Source organism: Muntiacus reevesi, chromosome X (genome assembly GCF_963930625.1).
Source record: "Muntiacus reevesi chromosome X, mMunRee1.1, whole genome shotgun sequence".
In the NCBI taxonomy this organism is placed as follows: Eukaryota; Metazoa; Chordata; class Mammalia; order Artiodactyla; family Cervidae; genus Muntiacus; species Muntiacus reevesi.
Window position 1 is genome coordinate 28,268,535 of NC_089271.1, and position 22,120 is coordinate 28,290,654.

Consider the following 22,120-nt stretch of genomic DNA (forward strand, 5'->3'; position numbering starts at 1 on the left):
GCACAAGCTGGAATTGCAGTCCACAGGGCAAGCCATCAAGTGGGGAGAGAATGAGAGGGCTTGAACTCCCCTCGGATGGACTGAAACCCATATCAAGTTCTTGTTGCCTCTGAGCTTACCAAAGAGAATGATCCAGGGCCCTTTATCCTAGAGCTAAACACACACCACTGGTGCAGGAGTCAGAGACACTGGCAGAAGACCCAGGGGAAAAGAGCAATTTCAGGCCCAACTGCTACTTCCTGTCCGTGAGGCACATCAGCTCATCAGTAACAATGTACACGTGGTCAGACACACATACACACTCACACTCCAAAATGGCTGCTCCTTTTCCATCCTTCCGCTCGTGTGAGAGAATCTCTCTTGTAGCCTACCCTAACTGGGCACGTGCGAGACAATAGAATTCTGGGAAATGCAGTTCAGCCTAGTCAAGTCAGACGATTCGTTACAAAGCTGTCACAATGTGCAGTCTCAGAGGTGGCAGGCCATGGTGGGTGCCAGGATGGGGGGTCTGGTAATCACTGTATTTCATGAACATACTGGCACTTGGAGGATCAGTGAAGGAAGTAATGTAGAAATTAGAGGATGGGATAAAAAAAATTATTCATCATCACAACTGTTCCAAGGGCACTGCTCGCCTATACGTATGCATATATTCAGTTTACCTTTCTCTCTCTCCCATCCCAAATAACCATCCCTAATATTGAAATATGTCTACTTTCCACTTTTTTTTTCAGGCCACATTTGTCTAAGATGAATAGTCTTGATTATTACAGTGAGAATAGAGGCTCTCTGAAAATTTTAAGAAAGTAATTAAACAAATGGAAGTGTAGTGCTTGCCTTAATAAAGTAGAAAGCATAAATACTGTTCACACCTCTTGTTTGGCTCTCTAAGAAGAACAAGTGTTGCTACAGGTTATAAGCTTATTTATTGCTGGGGGAAAAAAACTCTTAAGTAGAAGGGTTTCATTCATACTGTACCAAACCCCTGTTTTTTGAGTAAGATGATGAAAAGAGGAGAGCTAGCCTAAAAATGAACACACTTTCAACAAAGCTGATTTTAAAATTTTACCTGTGTTGGAAAAACCCATAGTCCCTAACTATGGATGAGAACGATGTCTCCTCTATTAATTAGTTAATTTCTTTTTAGCTGTGCTGTGTCTTCATTGCTGTGTGGGCTTCCCTCTCTAGCTGTGGTGAGCAGGGGCTACTCTTCGTAGTGGTGTACAGGCTTCTCGTTGTAGTGGTTTCACTTGTTTCAGAGCATGGGCTCCCAGTATGTGGGCTTCAGTAGTTGGGACTCTGGCTTAGTTGTTTCATAGCAGGTGGGAGCTTTCCAGACCAGGGATTGAACCTGTGTCCCCTACATTGCTAGATGGGTTCTTAACCACTGGACCACCAGGGAAGCCTGAAAGATGTCTTCTCTAATACATGTGTTAATGCTGTGATTCCAAGGAGTATCACTAATCTATAGTCTTTACAACTGTACTTTTCTCAGCATATTTCGAGTCACAGAGCAGATCTTGATTGAGGGAGAGGTGTTTCTTCAAGAGCCTTCTGTGACTGTAAGCTGTTGGACGAAAGAGTTAGAAGAAGAAGATGGTGCATGGTCTGCTCTGCTAACTTGAAGTAGAATGTATGATGACATGTTAATGCTATTGTTAACTTTTTCCTAAATTATAAAAGCATTGTTTCTACATTATATACATTTTGAAAAATAAAGGCAAAGAAGACAAGAAAGAAGTAATCAAGATATGTCAAAATGCTTTAAAGCTTCCTCTGTGGAATCTTAAGCCTCTTTCTCTTACTTCAAATGAATAAGTCAAGGAGCATATCTTTGGAATAAGTAGTGCTAGAAAAAAGTACTAATTAAGTAATGTTTTAGCACTGCAATTTTCTGCTCACAAGAATCTGGTTGGGTTTAATAGCTTTATCAATTTTGTCTTAATTTTTGCTATAATTATGTTGTTTTACTGTGTGATGGGCATGGTCATGGCAAATTAAAGTATCAGATTGATCAAGTTAATCAGATCAATGAGTATTTTGATTCACTCAAGATGCTGTTTGATTCAGAAGGCACATCCTATTAGCAAACCTTGCCGTTAACTTTTCAACACAGCATATTCAAAACAGCTAGCACCAAGGAGTTAATGTTATAAAATATCACCCAAATATGGACAAATGACTTTATTTTTTTCCTCTGTCTTGGGCTGTGTAAAAGTAACCAGGGTTTCCTGGAAAATATTTAGAAGTAATTGCTCTATTTTACCTATATCAATTAGAGATATTTAAGGGCATTCCCGCTTGAGATTCAAGTGTTAGGGGGTAAAAAACAGCTTATTAATGTAACTACAGATAGAACAACAGTCATGTGAATGATTCCAGAAATATGTGGAGGAAGCATTCATCTGTCTTCAATGATACAAGTGGTCATTTTTCTAAAGACAAGAAGATTCCGTTATTTTCATTTACTTCTATAACTTTCCACCCAGAGAGTTGCCAATATTAGAACATAAATTAAGAATCACAAAATAATAGTAATAGGCACAAAAATATACTTCAGAAAATCATATACCTTCTGTAGGTAAGAAAGTGTAAAGATATTCTCAAGCAATAACCTTTATTAGATGCTGACATGTCTCAGATGCTACATTATAGTCTTTTATTGAAGACATCTTGACGGTTATAAAACTTCTGGATCAGCATCTCATAAGCCTTGCATAAGACTGTTGTGATTAAAAATCACATGGAAAACCTCTCAATAGCTCACAGAAAAGCAACCAGTCTGTCTGGTATTGGGGTATGTGTGAGTTTTAATAAGATATTGGTTTTTGCTAAAAGGGCCAAAAGTAAAGATAACCCCATGAGGGAGAATTGAGTTATAGAAAGTGAGATTGGGAACCCCAAAAGGAAGGAAAAAATTAATAATAACACCATAGCTTCAGAAGAAATTGCAGGTTGAGAGACAATAAAAATACTTTAAAGCATGGGGGGAAAATAGCTCCTTGAACCTGAGGTTCTGAGATCAGGAAAGAGGTATGAGAGTGAGAATAGCTGGGTTGCTTTTGACTGATTTTCAAGACACCAATGGTATAATAGAGTGAGAAGGGAGATACAGGTTCCAAAGAGAATGACATGGCTTTTTCCAGAATGAAAAGAACTGAAAGAAATAGCTGCTTTGCAGGTTGGAAATGAAAATAACAGTGAATTTCTTTAAAGTACTGAAAATATGAATGCTATCAACTTCTGAAACTTTTCCTGATTAACTCAGCACAAAAACTTCCCTCCCATTTTGTACTTCAGTTGTTCAAACTGCTATCATTTCTCCTTCCATCAAATGTGGACCAAGAAACCAAGCTTCATGGTATAGTTTAGGCTCAGAAGCTGTCAGAAGCATTTTACTAAACCACTGTGGAGGAGAGACGGGGACACAAAGCATTGTATGAAACACCAGCAGTTATACGGAGTACTTTTAATATAACGCTGACCAACAATAGCCCTTCTAGGCAGGAACCAAGAAAACACAAAAGTGTGAGTTCACTGAATGTTCATTTACATTTTAAATAAACATCTTGCCTGAGCTATCATTATGTCCTACACTAGCCATGTTTTAAAAGCTTATAAAACTTCCTGGAGAATTTTTCGTTAACCTTGAAAGCCACATAAACCTAAGGATTACGGCTTATATTTTTTAAAAGATAAGAAAAGCAGGCTTTATGCTTATCCAAATTATCTCTTAAGACCCTGAGTGTCAGGAAACTTAGAGAAGGGCGTTTCATTAAAATGCAGCTATAGCAAAATGTAACTGAAATTGGACCTTTTATTTTAGTGCAGCCAGTCCATTTAAGAAGCAACGAAACATAACACCCTTTTTAAACCACAAGGTATTATATGTGTTCTAGAGCAGATGCTATTGGCACTTCCTTGGCAGTCCAGTGGTTAAGACTCTGCACTTCCACTGCGAGGGTCGTGGGTTTGATCCTGGTCAGGAAACTAAGATCCCTCATGTTGTGTGGCCCCTCAAAAAACCCCAAACCAAAAGAAACAACAACAGCAAAAACAGAACAGATGCTACTGACTGTATTACTGTTATTTAGTCACTCATCATGTCTGACTCTTTTGCGACCCCATGGACTGTACCCCACCAGGCTCCTCTATCCATGTAATTCTCCAGGCAAGAATACTGGAATGGGTTACTATGCCCTCCTCCAAGGGATCTTCCTGTCCCAGGGATCGAACCTGCATCTCCTGCACTGGCAGGCGGATCCTTTATCAATGAGCCACTAGGGAAGCCGATTGACTATATTACCCTTAAGTAAACCAAAACTTAAGTAAACTCCTTATAGTTTTCCTCCAGTTAAAACTACATTCTTTCTTAAAAAGAGACTCATTTCTAATGTCATACTTTCTTCTTCAAAAAGAGAATTTGTAGTTTTCTGTTTCTGTATTTTGTATATAGGTATTATGGGAAATTATTAGAGGATTAGCAGGAGGTAAATGTGGTTCTTGTCTATATCACTAAGTAGATTAAATTATTTGGTATAGTGGCATGAATATTATCCTGAACACTGCAGCCTGGGAGAGAAGATTTTTTTCAAAAATATTTATTGTATTTAAATATTGTATTTAAAATACAATTGTATTTAAATACAATTGTATTTTTTAAATTGTATTTAAATACTGTATTTAAATATTTAAATATTGTATTTAAAAAATACAATCCTTTCTAGAGGTATTGGATAACAAGGTACCCCAAAATACAATGTCTTCAGCAAACTAGATGTGTATTTCTCTCACCAAATAGACCAATATAGAGAAGTTCAAACTGGTGGATGATTCTGTTTCATTATGTCATTCAGGGACCCAGGTTCATTACATCTTATTGCTCTACCATTTTTGTCTTCATCTGTATGACAGAAACCAGTTCACTGGCACATCTGCTTTCCAGCCTACAGGAAAAAGGGAGACAGAAAGTCCAGGGCTGAGGCTTCATCATAAAAGAGATGAATGCGAAATTGTATACATCACTTCCTCACACATTTCATTGGCCTGATCTCCCGTTTGGCCACAGCTACCTGCAAAGGAAACTAGGAAATATCGTCTGTAGCTTGGTAGCTGTGTGTCCAACTAAACATGGGGAGGCGGTTATATTACTCAAAGGAAGAAGGATAATAGACACTGAGAGCCATTTATTGATCTCTGCCTCAGTAGATATCAGTCGGGTTTGGAGAAGACAGATTAAGCACAAAAAAGTTGGTAGCATTTTCAGGACAGGGTCTACTCAAGAACATGGCAACCTCAGTGTAACATTTACACTTGCATAAGCTGTTGGGGACAATACTCTTCACCACCACCACCAATATGCCTTCCTCTCCTCGTTTCATTTTCCTTTTCTTCTCATTCCTCCTCTTCCTATTCCTGTTTTTCCTCTGCCTCTGTTATTTTCTTTCTTGCTTCAGTTGCTTTTGAAACTAAGGTCTACCGGATTTGCTGGCCACAGATAAATGCTTTCTGTATGTATGTTAATGACTGATTTAAATATCCTTGGAGGCTGAAAATGGAATAATTTGTTTTAAAAATGTGAATCTCCGGAAGGATGAGAAAGCACCACAAGAGTTAAAAAAAATCGATGAGAGATTTAGTACTGTGGCTATGTAATTAATGAAGCAAAAATAAAGGAGATGTCTTCTCAAGATGTGATCACAGGGAGTTGAGATTAGTTAAGGCCTTGACAACAAAAAACCTAAAAATGTCTGCATTACCAAAAAAGTCTACATTGTGGATGACTCAAAACAATTTTAGAAATGAATAAAATTATAAGTGGTTCTGATGCCTTTGGCAGAAAGCAAACCACAAGTCTCTTTTCCCATCCAGTTTTTCAACTGATGAGCCAAAAAAGCCCTACTTCCCTGTTACATTTAAAAATGGCTAGGCTGGTGAATTTTACATGTATGTTGACTCAAAAAAATTCCCCCAAATTGTTCTTCCCGTACATCATCACCAAGAGTTTTTGAATAACCTTTGGAGGAAATCCATTCCTTGGCAATTAAATGTTTTCCACTGAGCAGTTATCAGGTTCCTACTTCTGTTATATAACACCCATTTTCAGGACTTCCCTGGAGGTCCACTGGTTAAGACTGCACTTCCACTGCAGGGGGCATAGGTTCCATCCCTGGTCAGAGAACTAAGATCCCACATGCTCTACAACCAAAATAATAATCATAATTCCCATTTCCTCAACTCTCAGGTACAGCATCACACCTCCCAAGGATGAAGGAATCAGGTGGCACCAGATATTTGCTGATTCCTGATGTGTCCCTCCTCTTCAGCTTTGTGTCCATTAGTTGTTCTAGATGCTTCTAGGAAGGGAGAAATGGCTTTCTACCCTTTTAGTTTCTTCTGGCTGGTCTAAGAATTAAATTGACGTGAGACAGTTTAGCAGGAGAAAATCAAACAAAAGTATAATGACATGTATACTCGGGAGAGACCCAAGGAAACTGAGTAACTCACCAAAATGGACAAAAGCCTTAAATACCATCTTCAGCTAAAGACAAAAGAGGATATTGGAGGTAGTGGTTTGGGACTTGAAAGAGGAAGAAGGCAATTCATATGGAAATAGAAAAAGGAAGGTTTTGTAAACAAATGTTTGCTGCTCCCAGGCAGAGACCTTGGACTGCAGAGTGGACTCTAGCTGCTTCCTAAAATCCCCACCACCACACCTCGCCCATTGCAGATATCTCTGGTGATAGCTCTATTCCAGGAACAGGCCCTCTATCTAAATTCTTTTAGACAGTTGGGGGGAAGTCACGGTTTCTTGCTGAGTCTTTCAAGACTTGATTTCAGCTTGGGATAATCCACAGGTCAAAGAGACATTTGGGATGACAAATGTGGCTCCCCTATCATGCGAGAAACGTTTGGATCATTCATCTAGAAAGCAGCCCTCATGAGCTAGCGTATAAATCCTTGCAAGAATCTTTGAGCTATCTAAAAACAGTACAGTAATAATGTTACCATTTTGTTCACCCTTTCCTCTCAAATGCCAGAGATTTCCTCTTCATTCTGGAGAGGCCACTGCCTGCCTTTCTCTAGTTGATGTGGGAAAAATCCCAATAATTCATTCAAATTCCAGTATGCAACCTCTAGGCTCCTGAAGGGCATAGTTTGGCCTAATTTGATTCTTGAACTACAAGTCATCACTTATAGAAAAGTTTAAGTCACAGTGTAATGATAGCAATAGTAATAGTAATAATTGCTAACAACTTGTGAGCACTCACTCACCAGGGGTACTGTGTATGTTCAGTTCATTTGCTCAGTCGTGTCTGACTCTTTTCGACCCCATGGACTGCAGCACGCCAGACCTCCCTGTCCACCACCAACTCCCGGCATTTATTCAAACTCATATCCATTGTGGAGAAGGCAATGGCGCCCCGCTCCAGTACTCTTGCCTGGAAAATCCCATGGGACGGGGGAGCCTGGTGGGCTGCCATCTATGGGGTCGCACAGAGTCGGACACGACTGAAGCGACTTAGCAGCAGCAGCATGTCCATTGAGTTGGTGATGCCATTCAACCATCTCATCCTCTGTCATCCCCTTCTCCTCCCGCCTTCAATCTTTCCCAGCATCAGGGTCTTTTCAAATGAGTCAGTTCTTCGCATCAGGTGGCCAGAGTATTGGAGTTTCAGCTTCAGCATCAGTCCTTCCAATGAATATTCAGGGTAGATTTCCTTTAGGATGGACTGGTTGGATCTCGTTTCAGTCCAAGGGACTCTCAAGAGTCTTCTCCAACACCACAGTTCAAAAGCATCAATTCTTCGGCACTCAGCTTTCTTTATGGTCCAACTCTCACATGACTACTGGAAAAACCATAGCTTTCACTAGATGGACCTTTGTTGGTAAAGTTATGTCTCTGCTTTTTAACATGCTGTCTAGGTTGGTCATAGCTTTTCTTCCAAGAAGGAAGTGTCTTTTAATTTCATGGCTGCAGTCACCATCTGCAGTGATGTTGGAGCCCCCCAAAATAAAGTCTCTCACTGTTTCCATTGTTTCCCCATCTATTTGCCATGAAGTGATGGGACCGGATGCCATGATCTTCGTTTTCTGAATGTTGGGTTTTAAGCCAACTTTTTCACTCTCCTCTTTCACTTTCTTCAAGAGGCTCTTTAATTCCTCTTTGCTTTCTGCCATAGGGTGGTGTCATCTGCATATCTGAGGTTATTGATATTTCTCCCAGCAATTTTGATTCTAGCTTGCACTTCATCCTGCCCAGCATTTCTTATGATGTACTCTGCATTTAAGTTAAATAAGCAGGGTGACAATATACAGACTTGATGTACTCCTTTCCCTATTTGGAACCAGTCTGTTGTTCCATGTCCAGTTCTAATTGTTGCTTCCTGACCTGCATACAGATTTCTCAAGAGGCAGGTCAGGTGGTCTGGTATTCCCATCTCTTGAAGAATTTTCCACAGTTTGTTGTGATCCACATAGTCAAAGGCTTTGACATAGTCAATAAAGCAGAAGTAGATGTTTTTCTGGAACTCTCTTGCTTTTTTGATGATACAACGGATGTTGGCAATTTGATCTCTGGTTCCTCTGCCTTTTCTAAATCCAGCTTGGATATCTGGAAGTTCACGGTTCTCCTACTGTTGAAGCCTGGCTTGGAGAATTTTGAACATTACTATGTATGTACATGAACTCATTTACCTCCAGGTTATTTGTGGTTGCTTAAATCCCCTTGCAATTTACTGACCAGCCAAATAACTTGTTTTGTTCTTCAAATTGACAGAAATATGTTGTAAGATAGTATCAAATGCATTTTCATAAGGAAATCTGACACTACAGCAGAATTATGGTTAGCAAATTTAAAAGTGCATGTCTTATTTTTCTGTAATTTTGTTCCCTTGAAATTTGAGCAGACGTTGTTACATCCTGCAGGAATAACATCCTCAACTCTGAGCTTAATATAACCTATCTCTTCCATTTCTTTCTTCTCTTTTGGGATTCTTAGCTAAATCTCTGATTTTCAAAGAACTCTCTTGTGGTTAGATCCTGGCAACTGTTACGTGCCATAGGTCCTAATACTTATTTGGGTAAAATGTCTTGAACAATTTCCAAGGGAACTTTGTCTGTGTGTGTGTGTGTGTGTGTGTGTGTGTGTGTGTGTGTGTGTATGTGAGAAAGAGAGACAGAGACAGAGACAGAGACAGAGATTCTTCATTTCAGAAAAAAGCTTTCAAGAAGAGCCATTCTGTATAACCAATGACACAAGATAAATATGTTTTGTAAGCCACTTTGCTTTTATCTTAAATGGAAGGGCTTTGGTGAAACATTCATCTTTACTGTGACCGTAGAGTAATTTTAATATCCATGATTAATGGTGCAAATGAAATTAAACCCCCCACTACTATTCAACATCTTATTTAAAAACAAAATGCTCACTGTTTCTTAATTCCAACTAGTAAGATCTCTGGATGCTGATGCTTTTAATTAGGGAAGAAATTTCCTTTTAATTGAAAAATAAAAGTTTGCTTTTTGTTTTTCAATAAGTTAGAGAGTGTCCTCTAGTGGAGAGAGAATCTCTGCTGTCAGCAGTTTTAGAAATGGCCAAATGATATTTAATTAGAAGAAGGTCGCACTAAATAACAAGTGTCCCTAGTGCTGATTGGGATCAGTGGGTTGAAGAGAAAATGTATTATTTTTCCTCTGAGGCCCTCTCACATTGTGGCCTACTTGAAAGCCTGCCCTATGACAAGCATTGTTCTCATTTGAGATAGCAAATAATTTTTTATGATCAATTTTAGAGTGCTTCCTTCAGAACCTGGTAAGATTGAGCTGAAGCATTTAGTGCAATTTACTGAAGCTTTTACAGATATCAACTTGAGACAGCAAGAATACCATTATCTTCAGGGCTCCAACCCTGGGTGATGTGTGTGACTCCCGAGGCGATAGCGTAAATTTTTCTGTTATTATTTGAAGGAAAACAACAAAAAAATCAAGCAGGAAATTAAATTAGTGTGACTCTTTTCTATAACCTGTGGAATTCTAATGCTAATTTCCTGTATTTCTGATTAAGTAGAGTAAATAGTATTAACATTATCACTTGGGTGTCTGAGATCAGACTGGAGGTTTTTTCTTTTTTTTTTTTTAACTTGGAAGAGGATAAGGGAGAGCTTTGGTGTTTGACTCTCTAAATCTCACGCTAGGCTTGCCTTATCAGAAATTGCATGTTATAGCAAATTAGACAGCAAAAGATAGAAAAAGATGGATAGTTTCTCTTGATAACAAGTTAAATAGTTTGGACTTAAAGATAAAATTACATTGCTTATTCTTCTATTTGAAAAAGAAAGAGGAGTAAGGAGAGTGTTTTTCAATCTTTCAGTAGTTATGCAGATGTCAGAGACATACTGTGAACATATGAATATCATGTGTGTGGCTTGTATGAATGGTGATAATCAGCAGTGAGTCTAATATTGTACTCCTATTAACGTCATTTTCAGAAAAAAAATGTACAATTGTGACTTTCATACAGATACTGAAAAGAATACATGTTAAAGTGTAAAAAGAATTTTTGCTCACATGATAGGAAGGGAACAGACAGATGTTATGATCAATTCAAAGTAAAGTCAAAATAGTTTATAAAACAGAAAGGATTGCTGAGATAAATTCCAAGTAGAGACAAAATTGATTTTTCCCTGAGTTGAGGTGGAGAGCAAGGCTAGGGGAGCAGATGGGGAATTAAGTCAAATGGCTACCAGATATGAGACAATTTTTACATTGGTATGTTTTATTTTCATTTCTATTCCATGCATGGACTTTTCTTTCTTTTTTTGGCCTCGCAACATGCAGAATCTTAGTTCCCTGACCAGAGTTCGAACCCAAGCCCCCTGCAGTGGAAATGTAAAGTCTTAACCACTGGACTGCCAGGGAAGTCCCCAGACATGAGAGCATTTCCATATCAGTTACCTACATAGAGTTACAAAGAGTTGAAGAATAGCTCAAAGACAGGGAAAGGGCTAAAATCTGGTAACTCAGAATGGTGTGAAGTAGAAAAATGAGTTTTCCATTGGAACACAAATGTTTTTTCTACATCCCTTGGAAAGCTGCCATAGCTTGGATTGGCTCATCAGTGACCCAGTTGTACAAGCTACTTCTTATCTATGCCAGTTACCTCTCTGCCCACCACTGTCATTATGAACCCTCTTTCCTAGCCACCCTATCCTTGCCTCCTACTTAAGGGCCCTGATGGAATGTTTTTCAGCCTTGATGCTTTTCTCAGCCCCAACTCCATTTTAAAGAGTCCAAGGTAAAAAGAAATTGTTCCAGGCAGTTAACTGTAACCACTTGCATGAAAAGCACCTGGGAGTGCATGTTAAAAATTAAAACCCCTGGAACCTTCCACACTTGCTGAGTCAAAATCTGGTTTGGGGAGAGTAAGAGTAAGTTTGTTGTTGTTGTTGACAATGAGTTTAACACTCACTGACTTAGGTAAAGAAAGATATAATATCTGAAGCCATATTCATCTAAACTAAATGATATTGTAGAAGATATGAGTGTATAAATAACCTCTGACCTGAAAGTTAGTGGAAGTTTGCTAGAAGGAACAAGGTTAATGGTAGCATTAGGAGTTGCAATAGTAATAACCTTTCCTCTGTTCTCTGTCAACCCCATGGACTGTAGCCTGCCAGGCTCCTCTATCCATGGAATTTTCCAGGCAAGAACACTGGAGTAGGTTGCCATTTCCTTCTTCAGGGAATCTTCCCAACTCAGGGATTGAACCTGCATCTCCTGTGTCTCCTGCATTGGCAGGCGGATTCTTTACCACTGAGCCAGCCACCAGGGAAGCAAACCCGTTCCAAGAGGAAGAGAGGAAAAAGACAGAGTTGATTGACCATTCCTAGAAAAGCCAAGCCAGTCTTTTGTAAGAGGTGCTATTTTAAATAGAACTTAACAGAGGAGAAGGAATTTACTACGTGGAAGTGAGGAGAATTTAAAGCAAAGAATATAATATTAAAAAGCGTAAAAATGTGTAGGGAGGCTCCAGAGGGAGGAGATATATGTATATGTACAACTGATTCACACTTTGTACAGCATAAACTAACACAACATTGTAAAGCTATTATACTCCAATGATAAATTTTTAAAATAACAATAAATAAATTGTTTAAAAAGAACTCTAAACCATTAATCACAATTTTATAAAAAGCATGAGAATGTGAAATAGATCATGGATGAACTACTCATAAAATTCAGATGCTAAAATCCTATTATGTAACTGCATATCCTGCTTCATCAGCCCGAGGTACAAACACAGTCATATTATTTTTATTTTCCTAACTCCTCTTTCCTAATTGCCTAATTAGCTTTCTAAACAAAATTTGCTAATTATATTTTCCTAATTTTCCTAGTTATACTTATGAATTCCTATCTACCCTTATTGAATAGAAGTGCATCATCTCTCCCTGGACTCCACCCTGCCCCATGATATTCTGTTCACTCCTGTTTTTTATTTAACCCGAGGGGAAGGCATTATAGTCATTTATTTCTGCTTTCAAACACAGGCCATACACACTTAGGGTCTGAGGTCACAGTTCCTAACAGACGCTCATGTGATTAGCCACCATTTCCCAAATGAAAAGTATTGGGTTGGCCCAAAAGTTCATTCGGGTTCCCCTTAAGCTGTTAAAAAAAAAACAAAAAAACAAATGAAATTTTTGCCCAACCAAACACTAGAGGAATTCAGCTTTTCTCACCAACACTTAAGTGGTTGGTGAGTCTCAGGTGAGCCTGATGTCACCTGGCCTTCTCTCAAGATTGACTCCACTGGGCTTCTAGTGTCCTTTCTTGAGAAACAGAGCTTTGCATAAGAACGGGAGTAGTAACTTCTGTTCAGAAACACAAATAGGTATTATTAAGAGAAACAGTTCAAAAAATCCCTTCAAGAAAATTAGAGACACTAAGGGAGCATTTCATGCAAAGATGAGCACAGTAAAGAAGAGAAACAGTATGAAACTAACAGCAGTCCATGGGGTCGCAAAGACTCAGACATGACTAAGCAACTGAACTGAACCAAACTGAACAGAAACAGAAGATGTTAAGAAGAGGTGGCAAAGATACACAGAAGAACTGTACAAAAATGGTCTTAATGACCTGGATAACCATGATGATGTGATCACTCACCTAGAACCAGACATTCTGTAGTGTGAAGTCAAGTGGGCCTTAGGAAGCATTACTACGAACAAAGCTAATGGAGGTGATGGAATTCCAGCTGAGCTATTTCAAATCCTAAAAGATGATGCTGTGAAAGTGCTACACTCAATATGTCAGCAAATTTGGAAAACGCAGCAGTGGCCACAGGACTGGAAAAGGTCAGTTTTCATTCCAGTGCCAAAGAAGGGCAATGCCAAAGAATGTTCAAACTACAACACAATTGCACTCACTTCACATGCTAGCAAGGTAATGCTCAAAATCCTTCAAGCCAGGCTTCAACAGTACGTGAACCAAGAACTTCCAGATGTTCAAGCTGGATTTAGAAAAGGCAGAAGAACCAGAGATCAAATTGCCAACATCCATTGGATCATCAAAAAAGCAAGAGAATTCCAGAAAAACATCTACTTCTTCTTCATTGACTACACTAAAGCCTTTGATTGTGTGGATCACAACAAACTGTGGAAAAATCCTCAAGAGATGGGAATACCAGACCTCTTTACCTGCCTCCTGAGAAACCTGTATGCAAATCAAGAAGCAACAGTTAGAACTGGACATGAAACAACAGACTGGTTCAAAATTGGGAAAGGAGTACATCATGGCTGTATATTGTCACCTGGCTTGTTTAACTTATATGCAGAGTACATCATGCAAGATGCCAGGTTGGATGAAGCTCAAGCTGGAATCAAGATTGCCAGGAGAAATTTCAGTAACCTCAGATATGCAGATGACACCACCCTTATGGCAGAAAGCAAAGAGGAATTAAAGAGCCTCTTGATGAAAGTGAAAGAGGAGAGTGAAAAGCTGATTTAAAACTCAACATGCAAAAAACTAAGATCATGGCATCTGGTCCCATCAATTCATGGCAAATAGATGGAGAAAAAATGGAAACAGTGACAGACTATTTTTTTGGAGTTCCAGAATCACTGTGGATGGTGACTGCAGCCATGTAATTAAAAAATGCTTGCTCCTTGGAAGAAAAGCAATGACAAACCTAAACAGTATTTTTTTTAATTTTTTTTTATTAGTTGAAGGCTAATTACTTCACAACATTTCAGTGGGTTTTGTCATACATTGACATGAATCAGCCATGGAGTTACACGTATTCCCCATCCCGATCACTTTGCTGACAAAGGTTAAAGCTATGGTTTTTCCAGTAGTCATGTATGAATGTGAGAGTTTAATCAGAAAGAAGACTGAGTGCTAAAGAATTGTTCCTTTAGAACTGTAGTGCCAGAGAAGACTCTTGAGAGTCCCTTGGACTGCAAGGAGATCCAACCAATCAATCTTAAAGGAAATCAACCCTGAATATTCATTAGAAGGACTGATGCTGAAGCTGAAGCTTCAATACTTTGCTCACCTGAAGTGAAGAGCTGACTCTTTGGAAAGACTCTGATGCTGAGAAAGATTGAGGGCAGGATGAGAAGTGGGCAACAGATGACGGTTGGATGACATCACCAACCCAGTGGACATGAGTTTGAGCAAACTTGGGGAGATAGTGAAGGACAGGGAGGCCTGGCATGCTGCAGTTCATGGAGTCGCAAGGAGTCTGACACGACTAAGCAACTGAACAACAACTTCACAGAACAGATCTCTACTCAAGTTGACTTTCTCTCCTGATTGTTTTGAGAAGCAGCTGGCAACTGTTTAATCTGTCTGTCTCTCTCTCCTACACACACAGAGTGATGCAGGTAAATTATAAAAATAAAAATGTATTTTCTACCTTATCAGGCTTCCTTGTAATCTGTGCTTTGAGAGGCTTCCTACTATCACATTGATAAAAAGCACAGTGGTCTGTCATCACTGCTATAACCTGTACTTTGTCCTTTTAAGAAACTATGCAGAGGGACCTCTCTGGTGGTCCAGTGGTTAAGACTCTGCACTTTCAATGTAGGGGGCTGGGGTTCAATTCCTGGTTGGGGAACGAAGATCCCACATGCCAAGTGGTGTGGCCAAAAAACAAGTAAGAAAGGAAGGAAGAAATTATGTGTAAATAATCCTCTCTTTGCAATGATGGTTCCTTATCTGGTCCTGAAGTATCATAAAATTCTCAATCTTTCTCAATTCTCTTATATCCAATCCCAGTTTGGCAAATACAAAAAGAGTGATTTCTTTAGACTGCAAGTGTACCCATGTCAAACTCCTACCTGAAACCTTTCCCCAACTTAGAATTGCCCTTAAATGGAATTCTCACATCTTCAACATGGCCTTCATGGGAGATCAGGGCTGCCACTGCTCTGGCCTCATGATTTTACCCCAAATCCTCACCCCAACTCTACCTACTACATGTAGTTTAGCTTCAATGACCCTGAAGTTACTGACTTCCTCCAAAGTTCCCTGACATTCTGTCACTCACGTTCTTTCCTCTCTACCTGGAGTGTTTTTCTATTTTTCCCTCCATCTTCTTTTATTCTTTGCATGAATTCCACTCTCTAACCCACAGTAAGTCCAACCCAGGTCTGAGTAGAGGTCCTCCAGGTGCCCCCCTAGCATTTGGGATACCGCCAGTACTCAAGGCATGATAAGTAGTCAAAGACAAGGTGAGCGAAGATGATTGAAAAAGCCAATCGTTTCTTACATGGGTGCAGGAGCCATTTACTAGGTGTGGTGACACAAGGCTGATAGTTGAGAAAAAGGAGGAATTAGATAATAGCAAATCAGTTGATCTGGGAAGGTAGGAGGGTGACAAGAGAGAAAAATTCAGTTCCCAATGAGGGATTCAATTGACTTCTCTGCTAAAGAATGTCAGGCTGAGTTGCTAGTGACATGATCATTATTTATGATCCCCCAAATTTAGTAAAACTGTAATGGAAAATTAGATAATTTCTGGAGTTTTCTATTTATGAGTTTCAGTCATTAACTCATACCTAAAAGCTAAATCTTGTTCCCTTAAAACACAGACTGTGTAAATTATTGACATGTAAATTTTTGAACTCTGTAATATATGTTGATTCTCTTGGCATATGAAATTAATCATCACACTATGTAGTATTTTGAGATTTACTGTTGAATTTATGACTACCTTAACACTGTAACAGGTAGTTGAGTTACATAAAAGCCAGTGCTCTTAGAAAAATATAAAAGCAAAGAATACTGGATTTAAAAATTGTTCTGAACCATTGGATTGACATTTCCCATAGAAATCTGTGGTTTCCAATCAGTAAGAGTGACATTCAATTATCCATTGTGTAAGATAAATTATTCTCTCAGGGAGTGGGGTTTACATATTAAAATATTAACAAAATACTTATGTATCAAAATTAATAATAGAGGAGATTATTTAAAGCTCCTTTTTGCCTCTTAAAAGTTTGTAGACATTTGGGAGGGGGAATCGGGATGGGGAATACATGTAAATCCATGGCTGATTCATGTCAATGTATGACAAAACCCACTACAATATTGTAAAGTAGTTAGCCTCCAACTAATAAAAATAAACAAAAAAATCTTTGTAGACATTTTTTGAACTTGACTTATCTGGTCACTAATAATGACTATTGCATATAGAATCAAATTCTCTAAGGAATCACTTACTTGGAGGACATTCAGACATAAAGAAGGATAAGATAAAAGGAACGGCTGTATCATGCCATCTTAAAAATATTAGAAGAGCAAGAATTCAGTTATGAACTAGTCTTACACAATGGACATAAGATAATAATATGAATTTTATCCAATAAAAATTTTCTTGTAGAACTTGGAGAATAAAATTTACATATAGGTTGACCCATACCAGGACTTACAAAGAGTGCATCTGTAAGTATATAATGCTTTTCTCTAGGTTTATATGGTAGAGTCACTGATAAGCCCAGTTTCAAGCAATGTTCACTATTAACTCATAGCTTAACTCTTAGACTTGAGGAACCTCCTTCTCTTCACCTTAAAGTCACAGATTTGTCAAAGTCCTTTAGAATAGTCTCAGGAATTTATAAATGAATAAACTTGCCTTACTTAAGGTATCCTTAAGAGTTCCCCTGCTCCAGTCCATTCTGGCTGCTTCTGCTGCTGCTGCTAAGTCAATTCAGTCGTGTCCGACTCTGTGTGACCCCATAGACGGCAGCCCACCAGGCTCCCCCGTCCCTGGGATTCTCCAGACAAGAACACTGGGGTGGGTTGCCATTTCCTTCCCAGGTCCCTATAGGCCTCTTTGCCATCCCACATTTTCTAGCTCTACTTGGAGGCAGCAAGATCTTAAAACTATAATAGTACTGGAATATTTCAGTTCTCTAATGCTGCCTGAGGCTTGAGGAAATCAGGTGTTTGCAAAATCAGGTTACTTGTCCAAAATATGCCTTAGTTTCTGCTGGCATTAAATCTGCTCCCACTTTTCAGTCACGGACTTCCACTTACCTTATTAAGTAATCAATCTGTATTCATCATTACAGTGGCCTCTCTTGTAGTACACTGGAAGAAACTCATCTCCACAGTAGTATTATTGATTTTATGTTTTATAAACAGCCCAAATATTTATTCTTGGGTGCTGTCCATTTGTATTTTAATAATGTGGTTTTTTTTTACCTGAATGTGTGCTGGTTTCCTTAATTAAAATACTATTCCTCATATAGTACAAATATTTTAGTAACATTTGTAAGGAATCCTGTATTTTGCAGTTCCATTTCTTTCCCATCAAAAGATTTGGTTCTCTTTCTCTTTCCCGCATTCAGGACTGAGAAACATCTTCTAACTGCTTTATAAAATCTCATATTATCAACATTATGTACTTGTCTGATACCACAGTAGTAAAAAACCTACCTGCCAATGCAGACCCAGATTTGATCCGTAGGTTGGGAAGATCCCCTGGAGAAGGGACTGGCAACCCACTCCAGTATTCTTGCCTGGAGAATCCTATGGACAGAGGAGCCTGGTGGGCTACAGTCCGTAGGGTAGCAAAGAGTCAGACACGACTGAAGCAACTGAGGTGTGCTTTGAGAAGTGCACATCACCTCTGAAGTACCCGTCCCAATAATTCATAACCTCAATCTATTCATGTGGAAACATCAGGCAAACTTAAATGAAAGTAAAGTTCTGTAGAATAACTGACCAGTGTTCTTCATGATCTGATAAGTAATTCACATTCCCTTAAGCAAGCTGCCAAAAGCACACATTCTGTTAATTTGACAGATGGAAAATATGTGAAAAATATTGATTTAGAGAGATGTTTCATTAAATCAATGAAGTGATTAAAGTTTTACATGCCAGTTTGCCTAAAATAAGAGTGTATCCACAATTTTACAACACGTTTCTATCACTTCTGTCCACAGGCGATTCAGCTAATCTCACCTGCAGAGCTTTCTTTGGGTATAGTGGAGATGTCAGTCCTTTAATTTACTGGATGAAAGGAGAGAAGTTTATTGAAGATCTGGATGAAAATCGAGTTTGGGAAAGTGACATTAGGTAAAGTAATTTTTCTCTTTTAACTTGTACAGTCAGGATTCACATTTGCTGTGTTAGTGAATAGAAAGTGAGCTAAAAAAGAAGGGGGTTGGAGTGTGTTTTACTTTCATACTAAAAATGTTACAACATTTAATGGCAAGGAGGAAAAATATCCTTGAGGGAGTGACTATGAAATTGTAAAATCTGAGTGCCATTTGCAAAGAATTTAAGAGAAATAAAAAGGAATTTTCCACTAAGGAATAAACTGAATGTGAGATTACTAAAATAGCATCAAATACGGAAGATGTGATATTGTGCCTTTGGTTGATAAGAGCTCTTTTTTTTTTAATTGTTGAGAGGAAATATTGGGTGGCCAAAAAGTTTGTTTGGGGTTTTCTATACCATCTTATGGACAAACACGAACAAACTTTTTGTCCAACCCAGTGTTAACAGGTTTTTAGGATTCAATATCATGTTTTTTAGGATTCAAACATCATCTCTGTCACTTCCTTTTATATGTTTCTACATATTTGAGGCATCATGTAGACTATAAAACACTTGATAGGAATAGTAAAGAATACAAAAATGCTTTTATTACCTTTTTTAGTCTGATTTTAAGGTCTAAATATTAATATAGTGGAATAATAGCAATAGTCATAAAAATACAATTATTTTGAGGGCATAATGCTTCTGCCTCTTCTTTTTTAAAAATGATTAACATATTTGTTTGCTTACTTTTAAATATTGAGGTATTCAGTTATGACTAAAAGTACACTTATATATACTAATTTTTATTCATAATGTAAATAAGCAAATATACTAATTAATAAATTATAAGTGAATCAAAATGCAGATCATTTGTAAACATTCTCCAATCTAAAGATCACCTCTTTTGGGTATATTTGAGCACTTTAACCAAATTCTTCTTCTTAAATGTGAGAACTTTTAAAACTTGAGGAAAGGTATAAGAGAAAAAGATTTTCTATAGAAAATAAAAACCTATAAAACTGTCACAGAGGGTTATTTCTACTGGAATTTTCTTCCTGGCAACAAATACCCAGGAATATAACATCACAGTCAGGTTCTGAAATGCCCAAATGAGCAAATCTTCAATACATACTAAAATATTCCTCTGCCATTTTTCATGTTTAAAACTTCACTATTATCTTATACACTCTGAAATGCTAAGTTTATAGGACAATAAACCTCCTAACTTTGCCCCTCTCTCCTTTTGTGGGCGCTCAGGGAATGTTCTAGAAAGGTATTTTTTTCTTTAATTCTTCATGATGAAGTATTATGCAAGCAAGAGTTACCAAAGGGGTGGGAGAGTAAAGGTGGAACCTTGGTGAGCATAGCAAAGGAGCCCTACTTTGAAATTTTCCGTTTGTTTTAAAAAGATTGTTAAAATCCTTGACAATGAGGTTAGTGAGCATCTACCGTGAATTTTAAATGTCAGAATTAAATGCTTCATCAGAACATTTAGTCTATGGTTTTGTAATTTCATATCTCTTTAAAAATAGGAACTGATTTGTACCTTAAAAAAAAAATGCCAGACTAGAGGTTTCAACTGAAATGTCAAAGTAGCTCAGAAATAATTTTCTATCCTTCATTTCTTAAAAATTAGCCTGATAGATAATTAGTCCTCCAGCCTAAGACATTAGAATTTCTTATCCCACCCTTACATCATATTTCTTCTTAAAGGGAAAGCAATTTGTAAACTTTTCTTCAAGGTCTCTCTCACCTCTTTATTATGACAGTGTGATTGTCCTGCTAAGAGAGATAATTAACTGCAACTTCATTAGCATCTACAAAGACAAGCTTCCTTATTAGAAGTGAAGAAGAAAAGGGCATGATATAATTTAATTAAGATAGCATCAATCCATGACTAAATTTGAAGCACAGATGCTGTAGGTTTTTTCATATCAGATTCATCTAAATTTTTTTTCGTGTGTGTATGTTTGTGTGGGGGTTTTTTGTTTCATTTTGCTTTATGTTTTAGAATTCTCAAGGAGCATCTTGGGGAGCAGGAAGTTTCCATCTCATTGATTGTGGACTCTGTAGAAGAAGGTGACTTGGGAAATTACTCCTGTTATGTTGAAAATGGAAATGGACGTCGGCATGCCAGCGTTCTCCTTCACAAACGGGGTGAGTGTCACCTTCTAAGTTTGAGTGGTTGACTTAACCTTTAATGAAAGTGAAATAATTGGAAGGTAAAAAAAAATTTTTTTTTTACATAAATTTATCCCAAATAAAACAATTACCTTAGCAGTAAGGTCATCAAAGCAGATAGCACAGTGGCTGGGTGACTAGCTTAGGCACTGGAGTCAAATTTAGATATTCAGATTCCTTTTTCTTCCCCTCCCCCAAGCTGTGCCATTAGGTATGCAGGATCTTAGTTCCCCAACCAGGGATCAAACCTGTGCCCCCTGCCATCAAAGTGGGGAATCGTAACCACTGGATCACCAGGGAAGTCCCCCTTTCTCTGTTTTAATACCAGCTATATAACCTTGGGAATGATATCTAACTTCCTTAAGCTTCAGTTCCCTGATAATACGGAATGGGAAAAATAATATCAACTCTTAGTGAATTTTACAGATGAAAGAAAACATTAAGTGTGAAGAGCTTGGCACAGAGCCTATGCACAGGAAGTATTTAGCTAAATGCTATTAATACTATTCAGTTCAGTTCAGTTCAGTTCAGTTCAGTCGCTCAGTCATGTCCGACTCTTTGCGACCCCATGAATCGCAGCACGCCAGGCCTCCCTGTCCATCACCAACTCCCGGAGTTTACCCAGAATCATGTCCATCGAGTCGGTGATGCCATCCAGCCATCTCATCCTCTGTCATCCCCTTCTCCTCCTGCCCCCAATCCCTCCGAGCATCAGGGTCTTTTCCAATGAGTCAACTCTTCACATGAGGTGGCCAAAGTATTGGAGTTTCAAAGTAAGCAAACCAATTAAAAATAACCAAGAGAGATTTAAGTCAAAGATAATGCTCTTAATTGAAAGGTTGTTCCTTGAGTGTACAAATTACATCCAATGGATTCCCAATTTTACTTCATTTTTATTTTTTTCTGCCTTAGATAACTTTTACATGTGTAATATCCTTTTTCAATTATTATTCATCATTAGCAATTTAAGTAAGATATGTTTTGGTTGAGTGTAACATCAGCTACAATAAATCTGATTCCACAGCAACCCCAATACCTTACACACAGGGTTAAAATATATATAAATATATATTGAATTGTTTGAAATTATAGACAATTGTAAAATTTGAGCCATGCCTTTTTGTTGGTGAAATTTTTTCATGTACATTATGAGAGAAAAAAAAATTTTTTCTGCCTTATGTTAAGTGAAAACATTCTCTTACTCAGCAAATTTACAGTGATTTTAATTTCAAAGCACATGTTTCATCCTAAACTCTTTGAGGTTGGAAAAGAAAGAGAATGCCAAAGACTTTGTTGGAGAATAGATTCCCTTTGAATAATGTTACTGAAAGCTATTAAAATAGACACCTCTGTTGTCAAGGTGACTGTAATATTCAAATAGTTT

At 38.1% G+C, this 22,120-nt stretch overlaps 1 protein-coding gene across 1 annotated transcript in view; it reads left to right on the forward strand.

The window, feature by feature from the left end:
- The window catches only part of IL1RAPL1 (interleukin 1 receptor accessory protein like 1), a 757,712-nt gene that overhangs the window by 687,965 nt on the left and 47,627 nt on the right, over positions 1 to 22,120 (forward strand). Inside the window, exons 6-7 of the mRNA XM_065916682.1 lie at positions 18,456 to 18,588; positions 20,567 to 20,712. Coding sequence (XP_065772754.1) covers positions 18,456 to 18,588; positions 20,567 to 20,712 — 279 coding nt within the window. The remainder of the gene's footprint in view (positions 1 to 18,455; positions 18,589 to 20,566; positions 20,713 to 22,120) is intronic.